The 23,218-nt window shown below is 42.5% G+C and overlaps 1 protein-coding gene across 1 annotated transcript in view; it reads right to left on the minus strand.

Annotated features, from left to right (window-relative positions):
• Nucleotides 1-3,255: 3,255 nt before the first annotated feature.
• The window catches only part of vit (vitrin), a 120,962-nt gene continuing 100,999 nt past the window's right edge, over nt 3,256-23,218 (minus strand). The window contains exons 17-23 of the mRNA XM_065007789.1: nt 22,903-22,950; nt 17,461-17,529; nt 17,009-17,156; nt 15,060-15,163; nt 11,424-11,650; nt 10,532-11,045; nt 3,256-4,632 (exon numbers count right to left, since the gene is read on the minus strand). Of these exons, the coding sequence (XP_064863861.1) occupies nt 4,454-4,632; nt 10,532-11,045; nt 11,424-11,650; nt 15,060-15,163; nt 17,009-17,156; nt 17,461-17,529; nt 22,903-22,950 (1,289 nt within the window). The 3' untranslated portion in view covers nt 3,256-4,453. The remainder of the gene's footprint in view (nt 4,633-10,531; nt 11,046-11,423; nt 11,651-15,059; nt 15,164-17,008; nt 17,157-17,460; nt 17,530-22,902; nt 22,951-23,218) is intronic.

The following is a 23,218-nucleotide window of genomic DNA, read 5'->3' on the forward strand; positions in this document are numbered from 1 at the left end:
AAGCACCATGTCCCCATAAGGCTATGTTTCTCTATAAGCACCATGTCCCCATAAGGCTATGTTTCTCTATAAGCACCATGTCCCCATAAGGCTATGTCTCTCTGTAAGCACCATGTCCCCATAAGCACCATGTCCCCATAAGGCTATGTCTCTCTATAAGCACCATGTCCCCATAAGGCTATGTCTCTCTATAAGCACCATGTCCCCATAAGGCTATGTTTCTCTATAAGCACCATGTCCCCATAAGGCTATGTCTCCCTGTAAGGCTATGTCTCCCCGTAAGGCCATGTCCCCATAAGGCCATGTCCCCATAAGGCTATGTTTCTCTATAAGCACCATGTCCCCATAAGGCTATGTCCCCATAAGGCTATGTCTCTCTATAAGCACCATGTCCCCACCATGTCCCCATAAGGCTATGTCTCTCTGTAAGCACCATGTCCCCATAAGGCCATGTCTCTCTCTAAGCGCCATGTCCCTATGCGGCCATGTCCCCATAAGGCTATGTCTCTATAAGCACCATGTCCCCATAAGGCTATGTTTCTCTATAAGCACCATGTCCCCATAAGGCTATGTCTCTCTGTAAGCACCATGTCCCCGTAAGGCCATGTCCCCATAAGGCCATGTGTCTCTGTAAGCACCATGTCCCCATAAGGCTATGTCTCTCGGTAAGCATCATGTCCCAATAAGGCTATGTTTCTCTATAAGCACCATGTCCCCATAAGGCCATGTCCCCATAAGGCTATGTCTCTCTATAAGCACCATGTCCCCATAAGGCTATGTTTCTCTATAAGCACCATGTCCCCATAAGGCCATGTCCTCATAAGGCTATGTCTCTCTATAAGCACCATGTCCCCATAAGGCTATGTCTCTCTATAAGCACCATGTCCCCATAAGGCTATGTTTCTCTATAAGCACCATGTCCCCATAAGGCCATGTCCTCATAAGGCTATGTCTCTCTATAAGCACCATGTCCCCATAAGGCTATGTTTCTCTATAAGCACCATGTCCCCATAAGGCTATGTCTCTCTCTAAGCACCATGTCCCCATAAGGCCATGTACCCATAAGGGTATGTCCTCATAAGGCTATGTTTCTCTATAAGCACCATGTCCCCATAAGGCCATGTCCCCATAAGGCTATGTTTCTCTATAAGCACCATGTCCCCATAAGGCTATGTCTCTCTGTAAGCACCATGTCCCCATAAGGCTATGTCTCTCTATAAGCACCATGTCCCCATAAGGCTATGTCTCTCTATAAGCACCATGTCCCCATAAGGCTATGTTTCTCTATAAGCACCATGTCCCCGCACCAAGGCTATGTCTCCCGTAAGCACCATGTCCCCATAAGGCCATGTCTCCCATGTAAGGCCATGTCCCCATAAGGCTATGTCTCTATAAGCACCATAAGGGTATGTCCATGTCCCCATAAGGCCATGCTATGTGTTCTCTCTATAAGCACCATGTCCCCATAAGGTCCCCATGTCCCCATGTAAGGCTATGTTTCTCTATAAGCACCATGTCCCCATAAGGCTATGTCTCTCTATAAGCACCATGTCCCCATAAGGCTATGTCTCTCTATAAGCACCATGTCCCCATAAGGCTATGTCTCTCTATAAGCACCATGTCCCCATAAGGCTATGTCTCTATAAGCACCATGTCCCCATAAGGCCATGTCCCCATAAGGCTATGTTTCTCTATAAGCACCATGTCCCCATAAGGCTATGTTTCTCTCTAAGCACCATGTCCCCATTTGGCCATGTCCCCATAAGGCTATGTCTCTCTATAAGCACCATGTCCCCATAAGGCTATGTTTCTCTATAAGCACCATGTCCCCATAAGGCTATGTTTCTCTATAAGCACCATGTCCCCATAAGGCTATGTCTCTAAGCACCATGTCCCCATAAGGCTATGTCTCTCTATAAGCACCATGTCCCCATAAGGCTATGTTTCTCTATAAGCACCATGTCCCCATAAGGCTATGTCTCTCTATAAGCACCATGTCCCCATAAGGCTATGTCTCTCTGTAAGCACCATGTCCCCGTAAGGCCATGTCCCCATAAGGCTATGTCTCTATAAGCACCATGTCCCCATAAGGCTATGTTTCTCTATAAGCACCATGTCCCCATAAGGCTATGTCTCTCTAAGCACCATGTCCCCATAAGGCTATGTCTCTCTCTAAGCACCATGTCCCCATAAGGCCATGTCCCCATAAGGCTATGTCTCTCGGTAAGCATCATGTCCCAATAAGGATATGTTTCTCTATAAGCACCATGTCCCCATAAGGCTATGTCTCTATAAGCACCATGTCCCCATAAGGCTATGTTTCTCTATAAGCACCATGTCCCCATAAGGCCATGTCCCCATAAGGCTATGTTTCTCTATAAGCACCATGTCCCCATAAGGCTATGTCTCTCTGTAAGCACCATGTCCCCATAAGCACCATGTCCCCATAAGGCTATGTCTCTCTATAAGCACCATGTCCCCATAAGGCTATGTCTCTCTATAAGCACCATGTCCCCATAAGGCTATGTTTCTCTATAAGCACCATGTCCCCATAAGGCTATGTCTCTCTATAAGCACCATGTCCCCATAAGGCTATGTCTCTATAAGCACCATGTCCCCATAAGGCTATGTTTCTCTATAAGCACCATGTCCCCATAAGGCCATGTCCTCATAAGGCTATGTCTCTCTATAAGCACCATGTCCCCATAAGGCTATGTTTCTCTATAAGCACCATGTCCCCATAAGGCTATGTCTCTCTCTAAGCACCATGTCCCCATAAGGCTATGTTTCTCTATAAGCACCATGTCCCCATAAGGCCATGTCCCCATAAGGCTATGTCTCTATAAGCACCATGTCCCCATAAGGCTATGTCTCTATAAGCACCATGTCCCCATAAGGCTATGTCTCTATAAGCACCATGTCCCCATAAGGCTATGTCTCTCTCTAAGCACCATGTCCCCATAAGGCTATGTCTCTCTGTAAGCACCATGTCCCCATAAGGCCATCTCCCCATAAGGCTATGTTTCTCTATAAGCACCATGTCCCCATAAGGCTATGTTTCTCTATAAGCACCATGTCCCCATAAGGCTATGTTTCTCTCTAAGCACCATGTCCCATAAGGCCATGTCCCCATAAGGCTATGTTTCTCTATAAGCACCATGTCCCCATAAGGCTATGTTTCTCTATAAGCACCATGTCCCCATAAGGCTATGTTTCTCTATAAGCACCATGTCCCCATAAGGCTATGTCTCTCTATAAGCACCATGTCCCCATAAGGCTATGTCTCTATAAGCACCATGTCCCCATAAGGCTATGTCTCTCTATAAGCACCATGTCCCCATAAGGCTATGTCTCTCTATAAGCACCATGTCCCCATAAGGTTATGTCTCTATAAGCACCATGTCCCCATAAGGCTGTCTCTATAAGCACCATGTCCCCATAAGGCCATGTCCCCATAAGGCCATGTGTCTCTATAAGCAGCAGAGTGTGTGGTGTGTTAAGACAGAAGAAGTAGTCTAGGCTTTATAGTTTTTTCTGTACGAATGAAGGTTGGGCTCAATACACATTTCATTCAGCCAATTCAGGAAGAAATGTGAATTTAACATAAAAAATAAAAAAGTTGAACTTTACCAATTAATAGTTGATCCTTTTTCAGTTTATTAAGAAGTGGAAAATAAAACCACTTTTAAAATTATTACATTTGGAATTTCAGTTTACTTCCTGAATTGACGGCCTTAGATTTGAATTGACCTCAACCCAAGTAAGCACCACGTCCAGGTTGTTTTACTCTTTCATCAGTTATGTTACATGATTAGGATTGAGAACATTAAACATCCCCTGACTGTTACTAGAACACCAACAACAGTTGAGATCACATGGCCAAAGTTGAATCGTTGTGAGCCAATTCTATTAATGTTCCTATGCTCACTGTCTTCAAACCAATAACCTCCCATGGGAATTAAACTATTACCCATTCAGCACCAACTATTAATGTTCCTATGCTCACTGTCTTCAAACCAATAACCTCCCATGGGGATTAAACTATTACCCATTCAGCACCAACTATTAATGTTCCCTATGCTCACTGCCTTCAAACCAATAACCTCCCATGGGGATTAAACTATTACCCATTCAGCACCAACTATTACAACAATGTTTCATTTTGGTAATTTACCGGTAATACATTTTGTAGAGACCCTGTCCTGTCTCCATGATAGTGCTGCTAATTAGCTTGTGGGGATCCTAATACAAATATCTAACCCCCTCCCTACAGCCCCTAAGCCCCTGTTTCAAAACTTTACAAACATATTCTTCCTTCCTTCCTTGTTTCCTTGATATGTAAGCACAGATTTATAAGTATAGGTGTACGTAAGCAAGGTGGGTCTATGGCCCTAGGGGCCCTGTTCAAAAGTAGTGCACTATTATAGGGAATAAGGTGCCCTCCCTGCTCAGCTCAGTTGCGTGGCTGTGAGTTGAACTCCTGACAGATGTTATTGACCACCTTGGGGACAAACTTGTAGAGGCTGTCAAACTCATCTACGAAGTAGGAGTGCTCCTTGTCGGGGTCGGTGGCGATGTATTCCAGCTCGTCCTGCGCTGCCCAGGCGATGCCGATGGAGTACGCTATCACACCTGGAGAGGGAGAGGAGAGAGACGGGTAGTTAGAGACTCATCACCGGGGGCAAACTACCTGCCCTCCAGGACACCTACACCACCCGATGTTACAGGAAGGCCATAAAGATCATCAAGGACATCAACCACCCGAACCACTGCCTGTTCACCCCGCTATCATCCAGAAGGCGAGGTCAGTACAGGTGCATCAAAGCTGGGACTGAGAGACTGAAAAACAGCTTCTATCTCAAGGCCATCAGACTGTTAAACAGCCACCACTAACATTGAGTGGCTGCTGCCAACACACTGTCATTGACACTGACCCAACTCCACTTTAATAATGGGAATTGATGGGAAATTATGTAAATATATCACTAGCCACTTTAAACAATGCTACCTTATATAATGTTACTTACCCTACATTATTCATCTCATATGCATACGTATATACTGTACTCTATATCATCGACTGCATCCTTATGTAATACATGTATCACTAGCCACTTTAACTATGCCACTTTGTTTACTTTGTCTACATTCTCATCTCATATGTATATACTGTACTCGATACCATCTACTGTATGCTGCTCTGTACCATCACTCATTCATATATCCTTATGTACATATTCTTTATCCCCTTACACTGTGTATAAGACAGTAGTTTTGGAATTGTTAGTTAGATTACTTGTTGGTTATCACTGCATTGTCGGAACTAGAAGCACAAGCATTTCGCTACACTCGCATTAACATCTGCTAACCATGTGTATGTGACAAATACAATTTGATTTGATTTGACTAGACGATAACAACTGGGTTAGTTTAGACCGGGAGTGGGCCACGTTGGAGTGGGCCACGTTGGAGTGGGCCACGTTGGAGTGGGCCACGTTGGAGTGGGCCACGTTGGAGTGGGCCACGTTGGAGTGGGCCACGTTGGCCATTTCCGAATTCGACGGAGGGCAGCACATATTTTTTTTATCCGATTTGTTCGTAAAGATTATGCCAGAAAAAGGCCAGTAATTTGAAATCTATAAATAAACATATAAATAAATAAATATATAAATATATAAATAAATATATAAATAAATAAATATATAAATATATAAATATATAAATATATAAATAAATATAAATAAATAAATATATAAATATATAAATAAATAAATATATAAATATATAAATATATACATATATAAATATATAAATAAATATATAAATATATAAATATATATATATATAAATAAATAAAATATATAAATAAATATATAAATAAATAAATATATAAATATATAAATAAATATATAAATATATAAATAAATATAAATACATATATAAATAAATAAATAATAAATATATAAATAATATATAAATAAATAAATATAAATAAATATATAAATATATACATATATAAATATATATGTAAATAAATAAATAATAAATATATAAATAAATAAATATATAAATATATAAATATATAAATAAATATATAAATAAATAAATATATAAATATATAAATATAAAATATATAAATATATAAATAAATATATAAATAAATATATAAATATATAAATAAATATAAATAAATAAATAAATAAATAAATATATAAATAAATAAATAAATAAATAAATAAATATATAAATAAATATATAAATATATAAAATATATAAATATATAAATATATAAATAAATAAATATAAATATATAAATATATAAATATATAAATAAATAAATATAAATATATAAATAAATATATAAATAAACAAATAAACAAATAAAAATAAATAAATAAATATATAAATAAATAAATATATAAATATATAAATAAATAAATAAATAAATAAATATATAAATAAATAAATAAATATATAAATATATAAATAAATAAATAAATATATAAATATATAAATAAATAAATAAATATATAAATATATAAATAAATATGTAAATATATAAACAAATAAACAAATAAACAAATAAATATATAAATAAATAAATATATAAATAAATATGTTAATATATAAATATATACGATGCATTCAGAAAGTATTCAGACCCTTTGACTGTTTCCACATTTTGTTACAACCTTATTCTAAAATTGATTAAATGTGTTTTTTCTTATCAATCTGCAACAATATACCATAATGACAAAGTAAATGTATTAAAAATCAAAAACATCAGTATTGTTGAAGCCCCTTTGGCAGCGATTACAGCCTTGAGTCTTCTTGGGTATGACTCTATAAACTTGGCACACCTGTATTTGAGGAGTTTCTCCCATTCTTCTCTGCAGATCCTTTTAAAGCTCTGTCAGGTTGGATGGGGAGCGTTTCTGGTCTCTCCAGAGATGTTCGATTGGGTTCAAGTCCGGGCTCTGGCTGGGCCACTCAAGGACATTCATAGACTTGTCCCGAAGCCATTCCTGCGTTGTCTTGGTTGTGTGTTTAGGGTCGTTGTCCTGTTGGAAGGTGAACGTTCATCCCAGTCGGAGGTCCTGAGCGCTCTGGAGCAGGTTTTCATCAAGGATCTCTGTACTTTGCTCCGTTCATCTTTCCCTCGATCCTGACTAGCCTGCCAGTCCCTGTCACTGAAAAACATCCCTGATTGGTGCTGCAGAGAGAGTTGTCCTTCTAGAAGGTTCTCCCTTCTCCACAGATGAACTCTGTCTGAGAGACCATTGGGTTCTTGGTCACCTCCCTTCTCTTGTCTTGATGGTTCCAAACTTGGATGGAGGCTACTGTGTTCTTGGGGACCTTCAATGCTGCAGACATTTTTTGGTACCTTCCCCCAGATCTGTGCCTCGACACAATCCTGAGTTCAGAGTTCTACAGAGAATTCCTTTGACCTCATGGCTTGGCTTTTGCTCTGATGTGTACTGTCAACTGTGGGACCTTATCCAATCAATTGAATTTACCACAAGTGGACTCCAATCAAGTTGTAGAAACATCTCAAGGATGATCAATGGTAACATGATGCAATTTGAGCTCAATTTCGAGACTCATAGCAAAGGGTCTGAATACTTATGTGAATAATAATTAGCTAAAAACCTATTTTCACTTAGCTTAGAAACAAGCCACACACACTGCATGACCAAAAGTATGTGGACACCTGCTCGTCAAACATCTCATTCCAATATTGTGGGCTTTGATATGGAGTTGGTCCCCCCTTATTTGCTATAACGGCCTCCACTCTTATGGGAAGGCTTTCCACTAGATGTAGGAACATTGCCACTATAACAGCCTCCACTCTTCTGGGAAGGCTTTCCACTAGATGTAGGAACATTGCTGCTATAACAGCCTCCACTCTTCTGGGAAGGCTTTCCACTAGATGTAGGAACATTGCTGCAGGGACTTGCTTCCATTCAGCCACAAGAACATTAGTGAGGTCGGGCACTGATGTTGGGTGATAAGGCTTGGCCTGCAGTCTGTGTTCCAATTCATCCCGAAGGTGTTCGATGGGGTTGAGATCAGGGCTCTGTGCAGGCCAGTCAAGTTCTTCCACACCGATCTCAACAAACCATTTCTGTATAGACCTCACTTTGCATAGCGGCATTGTCATGCTGAAACAGGAAAGTTTGGAAGCACAGAATAGTCTAGAATGTCATTGTATGCTGTAGTGTTAAGATTTACCTTCACTGGAAATAAGGGTCCCGAACCATGAAAAACAAACCCAGACCATTATTCCTCCTCCACTAAACTTTACAGTTGGCACTATGCATTGGGTTCTCCTGGCATCCGCCAAACCCAGATAAGTCAGTAGGACTGTCAGAGGGTGAAGCGTGATTCATCACTCCAGGAAACCCGTTTCCACTGCTCCAGAGTCCAATGGCGGCGGGTGTTACACCACTCTAGCCGACGCTTGGCATGTGCATGGTGATCTTAGGCTTGTGTGCGGCTGCTCGGCCATTGAAACCCATTTCATGAAGCTTCCGACGAACAGTTCTTGTGCTGACGTTGCTTCCAGAGGCAGTTTGGAACTTGGTAGTGAGTGTTACAACAGAGGACAGACTATATTTACGCGCTTCAGCACTCAGAGTCCCATTCTGTGAGTTTATGTGGCCTACCACTTCGCGGCTGAGCCGTTGATGCTCCTAGACGTTTCCACTTCACAATAACAGCACTCACAGTTTACCGGGGGGCAGCTTTAGCAGGGCAGACATTGGATTAACTGATTTGTTGGAAAGGTGGCATCCTATGACGGTACCAGGTTGAAAGTCACTAAGCTCTTCAGTAAGGGCCATTCTACTGCCAATATTTGTCTATGGAGATTGCATGGCTGTGTGGTCAATTTAATGCACCTGTCGGCTACGGGTGTGGCTGTAATAGCCAGATCCACTAACCTGATGGGGTGTCCACATACCTTTTGTACATAGTGTTATCTGGGGCGGCAGGGTAGCCTAGTGGTTAGAGCGTTGGGCTAGCAGCCGAAAGTTTGCAAGTTCAAATCCCTGAGCTGACAAGGTACAAATCTGTCGTTCTGCCCCTGAACAGCCAGTTAACCCACTGTTCCTAGGCCGTCATTGAAAATAAGAATTTGTTCATAACTGACTTGCCTAGTTAAATAAAGGTAAAATAAAAAAATTGTGACCAAAATGTGAAATCTATAGATTAGGACCTAATGAATGTATTTCAATTGACTGATTTCCTCGTGAGTTGTAACTCTTTGGATTGTTTGCGTGTTGCATTTATATTTTTGTTCAGCGTAGTTTTCATTACATTTCAATTTGGTTTCACACCAACTTAGCTTTCATTACATTTCAATTTGGTTTCACACCAACGTAGCTTTCATTACATTTCAATTTGGTTTCACACCAACGTAGCTTTCATTACATTTCAATTTGGTTTCACACCAACTTAGCTTTCATTACATTTCAATTTGGTTTCACACCAACTTAGCTTTCATTACATTTCAATTTGGTTTCACACCAACGTAGCTTTCATTACATTTCAATTTGGTTTCACACCAACTTAGCTTTCATTACATTTCAATTTGGTTTCACACCAACTTAGCTTTCATTACATTTCAATTTGGTTTCACACCAACGTAGCTTTCATTACATTTCAATTTGGTTTCACACCAACTTAGCTTTCATTACATTTCAATTTGGTTTCACACCAACTTAGCTTTCATTACATTTCAATTTGGTTTCACACCAACTTAGCTTTCATTACATTTCAATTTGGTTTCACACCAACGTAGCTTTAATTACATTTCAATTTGGTTTCACACCAACTTAGCTTTCATTACATTTCAATTTGGTTTCACACCAACTTAGCTTTCATTACATTTCAATTTGGTTTCACACCAACGTAGCTTTCATTACATTTCAATTTGGTTTCACACCAACGTAGCTTTCATTACATTTTCAATTTGGTTTCACACCAACGTAGCTTTCATTACATTTTCAATTTGGTTTCACACCAACGTAGCTTTCATTACATTTCAATTTGGTTTCACACCAACTTAGCTTTCATTACATTTCAATTTGGTTTCACACCAACTTAGCTTTCATTACATTTCAATTTGGTTTCACACCAACGTAGCTTTCATTACATTTTCAATTTGGTTTCACACCAACTTAGCTTTCATTACATTTCAATTTGGTTTCACACCAACTTAGCTTTCATTACATTTCAATTTGGTTTCACACCAACGTAGCTTTCATTACATTTCAATTTGGTTTCACACCAACGTAGCTTTCATTACATTTCAATTTGGTTTCACACCAACGTAGCTTTCATTACATTTCAATTTGGTTTCACACCAACTTAGTTTCCCATATGAATAAATAATGAAATAGCAATCCAAAATTATCCACCAGTATGATGCTAAATTACTTTCATATCGAGGTGCTTTTTCTTAGAGGAGCTTCCCCGCCCCCCATTGGCCAGATTTTCTGACCACACCAATCAACCTCTGACCCCTCACCTTGGCGATGGACGGCCAACGCTGGAGCTCTGACATCATCGTAGCTCCTCCCGTCGGTGATAACGATCATGATCTTGCGTTTGTTGGGTTTGGACTTGCTGAACAGCTGCTCAGCTGCGTAGGTGATAGCCGCTCCAGTGCTGGTCCCGCCACTCCAGTAATTAATCCTCTTTATGGCGTTAAGCAGATCGGCCTTGTTGTTGTGTTGGCCGAAGGCAAACTCCAGCCGTTGTTCGTACGTATACTGTACTGCGCCGACTCGTGTGTCCGTGTCCGATATCTCAAACTCCCGCGTGATGTTAGCGACGAACTGCAGGACGGTCCGGAAGTTCCCGGTGCCCACAGAGCTGGATCCGTCGATGACGAAGGCGATGTCGTTTGCGTTAAGGCAGGTCTTGCTGCAGACGAGACGGTCGGTGTCGCACACGCGCTTGACAAGGGGTTGGACTGCCTTCCGCAAGGCGAACCAGCTCGACACGGGTAGGGAGTAGAAGCCGTTGGTTCGACACACCGCCTGTTGAGAGATGAGAGAAGATTTTTTATTTTTTATTTTACCTTTATTTCACTAGGCAAGTCAGTTAAGAGCAAATTCTTATTTTCAATGACGGCCTAGGAACAGTGGGTTAACTGCCTGTTCAGGGGCAGAACGACAGATTTGTACCTTGTCAGCTCGGGGGTTTGAACTTTCAACCTTCCGGTTACTAGTCCAACGCTCTAACCACTAGGCTACCCTGCCGCCCCGGTGGTTGGGCAGGGTTTCATGAAGGGACAGGGCTCAAATTGTGAGGGAATTGGAAGCGGATGTACGCATTGCATAGCCAGGGGTGAATTGGAAGCAGCTGTATGTGTTAACATAGCTATGGGTGGCCCAGTGACCATCGTCTCTATTTACCTTGTCCACAAAGTTCGGCTCCACCACATTCTGCTTCTCGTTCTCGTCGGGTCCCTCGATGGTCACAAAGAAGATGTTGATACCAGACTCTCTGGCCTGGCGTGATGCCTCCTCTACCTTGTCGGTTGGCCAGCCGTCTACCAGAACCACAGCCACGTTGGGCGCTCCGCCCCGGTTACCGTTGGCGTCGCTGAAGTAATGTTTGTTGATATAGGAGAGTGCCTTCCCTAGGAGAACACCGGGGGGCAGCAGAGCATTTAAAAGACAGACAGCTGAAGTAGTGTTTGTTAACATAGCAGAGGGCCTTCCCTAGGAGAACACTAGGGGGCAACAGAGAAACAGACAGACAGCTGAAGTAGTATTTGTTGAAAAACCATGAAAAACAGCCCCAGACCATTATTCATCCACCAAACTTTACAGTTGGCACTATGCATTGGGGCAGGTAGTGTTCTCCTGGCATCTGCCAAACCCAGATTCAATTTTATACACCTGTCAGCAACGGGTGTGGCTGAAATAATCCACTAATTTGAAGGGATGGCCACATACTTATGTGTATATATAGCATAGTTTGATAATACAGGAGAGGGTCTTCCCTAGGAGTACAGCAGGGGGCGCAGAGAGGTGGTTAATATAGACAGACAGACAGACACAGCTGAAGTAGTTAAATATAGGAGGGCCTTCCCTAGGAGTACAGCAGGGGGCAGCAGAGAGGTGGTTAAGACAGACAGACACAGCTGAAGTAGTTTAATATAGGAGGGCCTTCCCTAGGAGTACTGCAGGGGGCAGCAGAGAGGTGGTTAAGACAGACAGACACAGCTGAAGTAGTTTAATATAGGAGGGCCTTCCCTAGGAGTACAGCAGGGGGCAGCAGAGAGGTGGTTAAGACAGACAGACACAGCTGAAGTAGTTTAATATAGGAGGGCCTTCCCTAGGAGTACTGCAGGGGGCGGCAGAGAGGTGGTTAAGACAGACAGACACAGCTGAAGTAGTTTAATATAGGAGGGCCTTCCCTAGGAGTACTGCAGGGGGCGGCAGAGAGGTGGTTAAGACAGACAGATATAAAACCCACTATGTTTCTGTAAACACATGCACACAACGGAGTCCGTTAAAATTGAATGTTTTATTCTAAACTACCTTCCAGTAAGTGTTCTAATCTAAGAAGTGGTAGGAACACCTGTTTCCAGTAGCCTATTTCTTCTATTGAACCCTTATTTAACCAGGTGAGTTGACTGAGAAGACGTGATATTACAGTGTCCATTTAGAAAGCAGAAGCGGTTTATCATCTTGCATCTCATTGTTGGTGGTCTGTACTCTCTTGGCCAGGGGGTTTCACGTGGAAAAACATAGCAATCTCAATGTGACTTCCTTCTTTAAGTAAAGGACACATAACTACCGAAGACTAGAAACATCTGTGGGTATATTGTGAAGATATGTTGCTGATGAGAACGGAGACGAATGCAGTTGCTAGCTGGCACATTGATTAGAGGGGAGGTTATAGTCTGTAAACACACACAACCCTATTTGTATCCAACTGCAATGTTTAGCAGAGTCACAAAGACCGCATGAGGCATCAAATGAAAGGAAACCATCGCTTCCTGACAGTAGTCTGACCCCTCGCCAGTCAGGGCTGGTAGAACCAAATGCCTTTGGTCAGGAGGCCAGGAGTAAAACACTGTTATTTAACTCACAGTGTCTAGGGTCGGATTTAGATTTAATTGCAGTCTCTCGGGGATGTGAAAATGTGGTAAAGATTTTGTGAAACAAGCGATAATTGTGTCCCTTTTCCCTTTCGCACTTAAGTGTGTGGTCTTGTGGCCATGGTGCCTCCCGGCTGTACACTCGTAGAAAAATGGGTTCCAAAATGGGTTCTAAAAGGGTTCTAAATGGGATCCAAAAGGGTTCCAAAATGGGTTCTAAAAGGGTTCTTCGGGCATTTTGTTGTTGTTCCCCATAGGATAACAGTTTTTGGTTCCAGGTAGAACCACTCTACCCAGAACCAAAACAGGTTCTTCAAAGGGTTCTCCTATGGGGACAGTTGAATAAACCTTTTTAGGTTTTAGATATTTATTACATTTATTTATTCCACCTTTATTTAACCAGGTAGGCTAGTTGAGGACAAGTTCTCATTTACAACTGGGACCTGGCCAAGATAAAGCATAGCAGTGTGACACATACAACAACACAAACATACAGTCAATAAAACAATAGAACAAGTCTATATACAGTGTGTGCAAATGATAAGGGAGGTAAAGGCAATAAATAGGCCATGGTGGCAAAGTAATTACAATATAGCAATTAACACTGGAGTGAAATTACAATGTAGCAAGTAAACACTGGGGTGATAGATGTGCAGAAGCTGAACGTGCAAGTAGAGATACTGGGGTGCAAAAGAGCAAGATAAATCAAACAAATAACAGTATGGGGATGAGGTATTTGGATGGGCTATTCACAAGATGGGCTATGAGCAGTGATCTGTGAGCTGCTCTGACAGCTGGTGCTTAAAGCTAGCGAGGAAGATATGAGTTTCCAGCTTCAGTGATTTTTGCAGTTTGTTCCAGTCATTGGCAGCAGAGAACTGGGAGGAAGCACCTTTCTTTCTAAGAGTGTAGACTAGGTCAGTGGTAGCCCAATTTGTAATTTTATTTTTAGGAACTCAGTCCAGCTTGAAAGTTGTAGGTAGTGGAATACACAAGGCTGGATGTTCCTCGATGTTGGAATACCTGGAGCCTCCGCTCTCAACTAAATACCTGGTCACTGTGGAGCCTCTGCTCTCAACTAAATACCTGGTCACCGTGGAGCCTCCGCTCTCAACTAAATACCTGGTCACCGTGGAGCCTCCGCTCTCAACTAAATACCTGGTCACCGTGGAGCCTCTGCTCTCAACTAAATACCTGCTCACTGTGGATCTCCGCTCTCAACTAAATACCTGGTCACTGTGGAGCCTCTGCTCTCAACTAAATACCTGGTCACTGTGGAGCCTCCGCTCTCAACTAAATACCTGGTCACCGTGGAGCCTCTGCTCTCAACTAAATACCTGGTCACTGTGGAGCCTCCGTTCTCAACTAAATACCTGGTCACTGTGGAGCCTCTGCTCTCAACTAAATACCTGGTCACTGTGGAGCCTCCGCTCTCAACTAAATACCTGGTCACTGTGGAGCCTCCGTTCTCAACTAAATACCTGGTCACTGTGGAGCCTCTGCTCTCAACTAAATACCTGGTCACCGTGGAGCCTCTGCTCTCAACTAAATACCTGGTCACCGTGGAGCCTCCGCTCTCAACTAAATACCTGGTCACCGTGGAGCCTCCGCTCTCAACTAAATACCTGGTCACTGTGGAGCCTCCGCTCTCAACTAAATACCTGGTCACTGTGGAGCCTCCGTTCTCAACTAAATAACTGGTCACTGTGGAGCCTCCGCTCTCAACTAAATACCTGGTCACTGTGGAGCCTCTGCTCTCAACTAAATACCTGGTCACTGTGGAGCCTCCGCTCTCAACTAAATACCTGGTCACCATGGATACCTGTATGTTGTTCTGTCATTGATTGTGATGTCCGTGTGTACTATTTTCTCTCTATATTTTTTAAATAATTTTGGTACAATACAGGTTTTTATTGAATTGATTTATTCACCAACTCACCCACGTTGGACATCCCTCCCTTCTGTGTGATCTTGTCTATGGCAGGTTTCAGCTCTCTGGAGTTAGTATAGGCCTTCAGACTGAACTCTGTGACCGGATCATCTCTGTGGCGACGACAACAACAACAACAACAACATGCATTTCAGAAAGGAAGGAACGAGAAAGAGAAGAGACAGATTGAGGCAGAAAGAGGAGAGAACCTAAGAGAATGCCATATCCACTGGTCACACTGGTTGAATCAACGTTGTTTCCACATTGAACCAACGTGGAATTGAACTACCTACCATTGAATTGATGTCTGTGCCCGGTGGGTAGCCACAGGTTCAGTGAGGTTAGGACTACCCCATAAACTTACCTGTCAGGTCCATAATTATTGACACCCTTGATAAAGACTGGATCAAATAAATTATACAAATACTGAGCTGTACTGTGTGTGTGTGACCTTTGTTTAACTAGGCAAGTCCGTTAAGAACATTCTTATTCATTTACAACGATGGCGTACCCCGGCCAAACTCGGACGACGGCCTACCCCGGCCAAACTCGGACGACGGCCTACCCCGGACGACGGCGTACCCCGGCCAAACTCGGACGACGGCCTACCCGGCCAAACTCGGACGACGACCTACCCCGGCCAAACTCGGACGACGGCCTACCCCGGCCAAACTCGGACGACGGCCTACCCCGGCCAAACTCGGACGACGACCTACCCCGGCCAAACTCGGACGACGGCCTACCCCGGACGACGGCGTACCCCGGCCAAACTCGGACGACGGCCTACCCCGGCCAAACTCGGACGACGGCCTACCCCGGACGACGGCGTACCCCGGCCAAACCCGAACGGCGCTGGGTCAATTGTGCGCCGCCTTGCGGGACTCCCAATCACGGCCGGATGTATGCTTTTTTTTTTTGTGGAAAATTATATTTTATACTAATACAATCGCTCAGTGAAATAGATTTTGTCCAACAAGTAGTATTTTTTTCCCTTTCTCTAAATGATAGGGGTCAAAATTATTATTTCAATACCTTTCAATAACTCACTTTGCAAGGATAATGGCACTGAGACTTTTTCTAAAATGTTTTATGAGATTCTAGAACACATTGGGAGGGATCTTAGAGCATTCAGCCATACAGAATCCGATTGGAGAACACATTGGGAGGGATCTTAGAGCATTCAACCATACAGAATCTGATTGGAGAACACATTGGGAGGGATCTTAGAGCATTCAGCCATACAGAATCTGATTGGAGAACACATTGGGAGGGATCTTAGACCAGTCCTCCATACATAATCTGATTGGAGAACACATTGGGAGGGATCTTAGAGCATTCAGCCATACAGAATCTGATTGGAGAACACATTGGGAGGGATCTTAGAGCATTCAACCATACAGAATCTGATTGGAGAACACATTGGGAGGGATCTTAGAGCATTCAGCCATACAGAATCTGATTGGAGAACACATTGGGAGGGATCTTAGAGCATTCAGCCATACAGAATCTGATTGGAGAACACATTGGGAGGGATCTTAGAGCATTCAGCCATACAGAATCTGATTGGAGAACACATTGGGAGGGATCTTAGAGCATTCAGCCATACAGAATCTGATTGGAGAACACATTGGGAGGGATCTTAGAGCATTCAACCATACAGAATCTGATTGGAGAACACATTGGGAGGGATCTTAGAGCATTCAGCCATACAGAATCTTCGCCTCTTAATTCAAATTCAAATTCAAGCCACGGGTTAGTGGGGTTACTCACCCCTATTGCATCATGTATATATTTAGGGGTTTTCTCACCCCTATTGGATCATATATATATTTAGGGGTTACTCACCCCTATTGCATCATGTATATATTTAGGGGTTTTCTCACCCCTATTGGATCATGTATATATTTAGGGGTTACTCACCCCTATTGCATCATGTATATATTTAGGGGTTTACTCACCCGTATTGGATGACGCCCATCATGGGTCCGGCCATGCCCACGTTGATGACCTGTGCCACCTCAGCCAGGAAGTCCTTCTGGATCTTAAAGCGACGCTTCCCAATACTCCAGCTACCGTCCATCAGCCATGCTATGTCAACTTTACAGTCTGCCAATCAATCAATTAATCAATCAATCAATGTGATATCCCAATACTCCAGCTACAGTCCATTAACCATGCTATGTCTACCTTACAATCAATCAATCAATCAATCAATCAATCAATCAATGTGATATCATAGGGCTTATAGTTTATAACACATCATAAACAGCTATCCAGTCTAGTCCCAGTTCTGTTTGTGCTGTCGTGACAACTACGGTGTGTGTGTGTGTGTGTGTGTGTGTGTGTGTGTGTGTGTGTGTGTGTGTGTGTGTGTGTGTGTGTGTGTGTGTGTGTGTGTGTGTGAACATACTTGGGTCTCCCTGAGTAACAGGCTCTGGGTCGGCCCGGGGTAGTGAGTCCTGCTCTCTCACACTGAAACCTGATGACAGACAGAAACGAAGATGACAGACAGAACAGAAGATGACAGACAGAAGAGAAGATGACAGACAGAAGAGAAGATGACAGAACAGAAGAGAAGATGACAGAACAGAAGAGAAGATGACAGAAACGAAGATGACAGACCGAACAGAAGATGACAGAACAGAAGAGAAGATGACAGACAGAACAGAAGATGACAGACAGAAACGAAGATGACAGAGTACAAGCATGTCAAACATCACATAGAGAAGACAATGATGTACATAAGGAATGTCATCATGCTTTTACCAACTGAGACATTACAAGATAACAGACCACATCTAAGGATGGATTCATTATATATTTGAGATCTCAACTTCTTGTTCTGGTGAGCCATATATATTTCTGTCTAACTGGTTAGTCGCTATCGTTTTCCAGGCCTGAGTTGTTGGATGCAACGGACTGCAAATTAATTACTTAAAAATCATACAATGTGATTTTCTGGATTTTTGTTTTAGATTCCGTCTCTCACAGTTGAAGTGTACCTATGATAAAAATGACAGACCTCTACATGCTTTGTAAGTAGGAAAACCTGCAAAATAAGCAGTGTATCAAATACTTATTCTCCTCACTGTATGTATATACAACATATTTTAAAGGCACACGTAGCCTACATATCAATACATACACACAAACTATCTAGGTCCAATAGGGGAGAGGCGTTGTGCCGTGAGGTGTTGCTTTATCTGTTTTTTTGAAACCAGGTTTGCTGTTTATTTGAGCAATATGAGATGGAAGGAAGTTCCATGCAGTAAGGGCTCTATATAATACTGTATGCTTTCTTGAATTTGTTCTGGATTTGGGGACTGTGAAAAGACCCCCTGGTGGCATGTCTGGTGGGATAAGTGTGTTCTGGATTTGGGGACTGTGAAAAGACCCCCGGTGGCATGTCTGGTGGGATAAGTGTGTTCTGGATTTGGGGACTGTGAAAAGACCCCCGGTGGCATGTCTGGTGGGATAAGTGTGTGTGTCAGAACTCTGTTTAAGTTGACTATGCAAACAATTAGGGATTTTCAACACATGCATTTTTCTTATAAAAATAAGAAGTGATGCAGTCATTCTCTCCTCAACTCTTAGCCAAGAGAGACTGACTGCATAGTATTTATATCTGTCCTCTGATTACAATGAAGAGCAAGACGTGCCTCTCTGTTCTGGACCAGCTGCAGCTTAACTAGGTCTTTCCTTGCAGCACTGGATCACACGACTGGACAATAATCAAGATTAGACAAAACTAGAGCCTGTAGAACTTGCTTTTTGGAGTAGAGCATCTCTTTATTACGGCCCAGACCTCTCCCCATCTTTGCAACCATTGAATCTACAGTTGAAGTCAGAAGTTTACATACACTTAGGTTGGAGTCATTAAAACTCGTTTTTCAACCACTCCACAAATTTCTTGTTAACAAACTATAGTTTTGGCAAGTCGGTTAGGACATATACTTTGTGCTTGACACAAGTAATTTTTCCAGCAATTGTTTACAGATTATTTAACTTATTATTCACTGTATCACAATTCCAGTGGGTCAGAAGGTTACATACACTATGTTGACAGTGCCTTTAAACAGCATGGAAAATTCCAGAAAATTATGTCATGGCTTTAGAAGCTTCTGTGGATGTATGTCAAGGCCTACCTTCAAACTCAGTGCCTCTTTGCTTGACATCATGGGAAAATCAGCCAAGACCTCAGAAAAACATTTGTAGACCTCCACAAGTCTGGTTCATCCTTGGGAGCTATTTCCAAATGCCTGAAGGTACCACGTACCAGCTATGGTTGCTGATGCGTATATGGTTGAATCATCAGCATACATGGACTCACTTTGTTTAATGCCAGTGGCAGGTCATTGGTGAAAATTGAAAAGAGTAGAGGGCCTAGAGAGATGCTCTGTGGTACACCACACATGACATTTTTGACATTAGAGACGCTTCCATTAAAGAAACCCCTCTGTGTTCTATTAGATAGATAGCTCTGAATGGCAGAGGTTGAAAAGCCATGACACATACGTTTTTTTCAACAACAGTTGAATAGTATCAAAGGCTGCAGTGAAATCTAACAGTACAGCTCCGACAATCTTTTTAGGATCAATTTCATTCAACCGATCATCAGTCATTTGTGTCAGTGCAGTACATGTTGAGTGCCCTTCTCTATATGCATGCTGAAAGTCTGTTGTTAATTTGTTTACAGAGAAATAGCATTGTATTTGGTCAAGCACCATTTCCAACAGTTTGCTAAGAGCTGGCAGCAAGCTGATAGGTCTGCTGTTAGAACCAGTAAAGGCCTCTTTACCACCCGTGGGTAGCGGGATGACTTTGGCTTCCCTCCAGGCCTGAGGACAAAGACTTTCCTCAAAGCTCAGATTAAAGATATGACAGGAGTGGCTATAGAGTCAGCTACCATCCTCAGTAGGAGTGGCTATAGAGTCAGCTACCATCCTCCAGTAGGAGTGGCTATAGAGTCAGCTACCATCCTCAGTAGGAGTGGCTATAGAGTCAGCTACCATCCTCCAGTAGGAGTGGCTATAGAGTCAGCTACCATCCTCCAGTAGGAGTGGCTATAGAGTCAGCTACCATCCTCAGTAGGAGTGTCTATAGAGTCAGCTACCGTCCTCAGTAGGAGTGGCTATAGAGTCAGTAGGAGTGGCTATAGAATCAGTAGGAGTGGCTATAGAGTCAGCTACCGTCCTCAGTAGGAGTGGCTATAGAGTCAGTAGGAGTGGCTATAGAGTCAGTAGGAGTGGCTATAGAGTCAGCTACCATCCTCCAGTAGGAGTGGCTATAGAGTCAGTAGGCGTGGCTATAGTCAGCTACCATCCTCCAGTAGGAGTGGCTATAGAGTCAGTAGGAGTGGCTATAGACTCAGCTACCATCCTCAGTAGGAGTGGCTATAGACTCAGCTACCATCCTCCAGTAGGAGTGGCTATAGAGTCAGTAGGAGTGGCTATAGAGTCAGTAGGAGTGGATATAGACTCAGCTACCATCCTCAGTAACTTTCCATCTAAGTTGTCAATGCCAGGAGGTTTGTCATTGTTCGTCATTAGTAACAATAATGTTTCCTCCTCTCCCACATTAACTTTACAAAATGTAAAGTATTGGCTTCATAATACAGTTTCTTCTTCTTTTTGTTGAGTTTAGTCACATAGTTTCTCAATTTGCAGTAAGTCAGCTAGTCAGATGTGCAGCCAGACTTATTAGCCACTCCTTTTGCCCCATCTCTTTCAACCATACAGTTTTTCAATTCCTCATCAATCCATGGAGCCTTAACAGTTCCAACAGTCAGTTTCTTAACAGGTACATGTTTATCAATAATTGGAAGAAGCAATTTCATAAATTCATTAAGTGCAGCGTCTGGATGCTCCTCATTAATCACATCAGACCAACAAATATTTTGAGCATCATCCATATAAGAGTCACAGCCAAATCTTTTGTATGATCTCTAATACACTATTTTAGGCCCAGCTGTTGGAACTTTGGCTTTCCTGTATATAGCCACTATATTGTGATCACTGCATCCAATGGGTACGGATGTGGCTTTAGTTCTACCTGGAACCAGAGGTTTCTTCATGAGAGGGTTCTAAATGGAACTCAAAGGGGTTATCATACAGGGACAAATCAAAGGGTTCTCCCATCTGGACATCTGTAACCAGAGGGTTCATGACAGGGTTCTATGTAGATCACAAATGGACAAAATGAAGAACTCACAAGGGTTCCTTGTGAGAGGTTTCTAATGACAGGAACAAACGTCAGAATGTCTATTGGTTCTAATGTTTTAACAATCTGTATTACACCCCAAAGATCCAGTGGCAAAGCAGGAAGTTCATGCCACTGATAAACTACTAGTCAGGTAAACTACTAGTCTGGTAAACTACTAGTCAGGTAAAACTACTAGCCAGGTAAAACTACTAGTCAGGTAAACTACTAGTCAGGTAAACTACAAGTCAGGTAAAACTACTAGTCAGGTAAACTACTAGTCAGGTAAAACTACTAGTCAGGTAAACTACTAGTCAGGTAAAACTACTAGTCAGGTAAAGCTACTAGTCAGGTAAAGCTACTATTCAGGTAAACTACTAGTCAGGTAAACTACAAGTCAGGTAAAAGTACTAGTCAGGTAAACTACTAGTCAGGTAAAACTACTAGTCAGGTAAAGCTACTAGTCAGGTAAAGCTACTAGTCAGGATAAACTACTAGTCAGGTAAAGCTACTAGTCAGGTAAAACTACTAGTCAGGTAAAGCTACTAGTCAGGTAAAACTACTAGTCAGGTAAAACTACTAGTCAGGTAAAGCTACTAGTCAGGTAAAGCTACTAGTCAGGTAAAACTACTAGTCAGGTAAACTACTAGTCAGGTAAAACTACTAGTCAGGTAAACTACTAGTCAGGTAAAACTACTAGTCAGGTAAAACTACTAGTCAGGTAAACTTCTAGTCAGGTAAAACTACTAGTTAGGTAAACTACTAGTCAGGTAAAACTACTAGTCAGGTAAAACATATTTGTAAGTTGGTGTTTGAAAGCAGCTTGGAATTTAAGAAAGCATCGGAAGCATGGAGATATTAGTGGGATATTGCATTTTGCAACACACGTTTGAAAAAGCATGTGATTAAACTAAGCTTCAGGCATCATTGATGACGTACTTCTGATAAAGTGATACATTGGCACACTGCTTCGAAGTTACCTGATTTCGACGCCTCGGAACATCGGTATTAAACGTAACATCACTACTGGTTACCAGTGAAAACACAACAGTCGGCCAGCAGAAACAGTTAGACCATGCTGGTCGGCCAGCAGAAACAGCTAGACCATGCTGGTCAGCCAGCATAACCAGCTAGACCATGCTGGTCAGACCAGCATAACCAGCTAGACCATGCTGGTCAGCCAGCATAACCAGCTAGACCATGCTGGTCAGCCAGCATAACCAGCTAGACCATGCTGGTCAGACCAGCATAACCAGCTAGACCATGCTGGTCAGCCAGCATAACCAGCTAGACCATGCTGGTCAGACCAGCATAACCAGCTAGACCATGCTGGTCAGACCAGCATAACCAGCTAGACCATGCTGGTCAGACCATCATAACCAGCTAGATCATGCTGGTCAGACCAGCATAACCAGCTAGACCATGCTGGTCAGCCAGCATAACCAGCTAGACCATGCTGGTTGGACAACATAACCAGCTAGACCATGCTGGTCAGACCAGCATAACCAGCTAGACCATGCTGGTCAGACCAGCATAACCAGCTAGACCATGCTGGTCAGATAAAGTTGACCAGCACTGACCAGCACGGACCAGCTTGAAATGTATGCTGGTCTATGCTGGGGGTTTTAAGATAGGAGGTGCTACATTATCTCACCTGAATCAAAAGGGTTCACTTCTGGTTTCCAGGAGTCCACTGGTCCCACTGTGTAGAGGATTTTAAACAAGCTGAGCGTTAGCAAGGTCAAAGGCATAGCATAGCATAGCATAGCATAGCATAGCATAGCACTCACCCTTCTCAGGATATACTGTGTGTATAACACTTCATAACAATCAGGACAATATCTGGGACTGTTATGACATCACAATGGAAAGGCAAAGCAGCAGTCTACAGTGCGGCTTAGTCTCGTCCCCAGGCTCAATACTAGCTAACCCTGACCCAGTTTAGTGTAGTCTCGTCCCCAGGCTCAATA

Source organism: Oncorhynchus nerka, linkage group LG23 (genome assembly GCF_034236695.1).
Source record: "Oncorhynchus nerka isolate Pitt River linkage group LG23, Oner_Uvic_2.0, whole genome shotgun sequence".
Taxonomy (NCBI): domain Eukaryota; kingdom Metazoa; phylum Chordata; class Actinopteri; order Salmoniformes; family Salmonidae; genus Oncorhynchus; species Oncorhynchus nerka.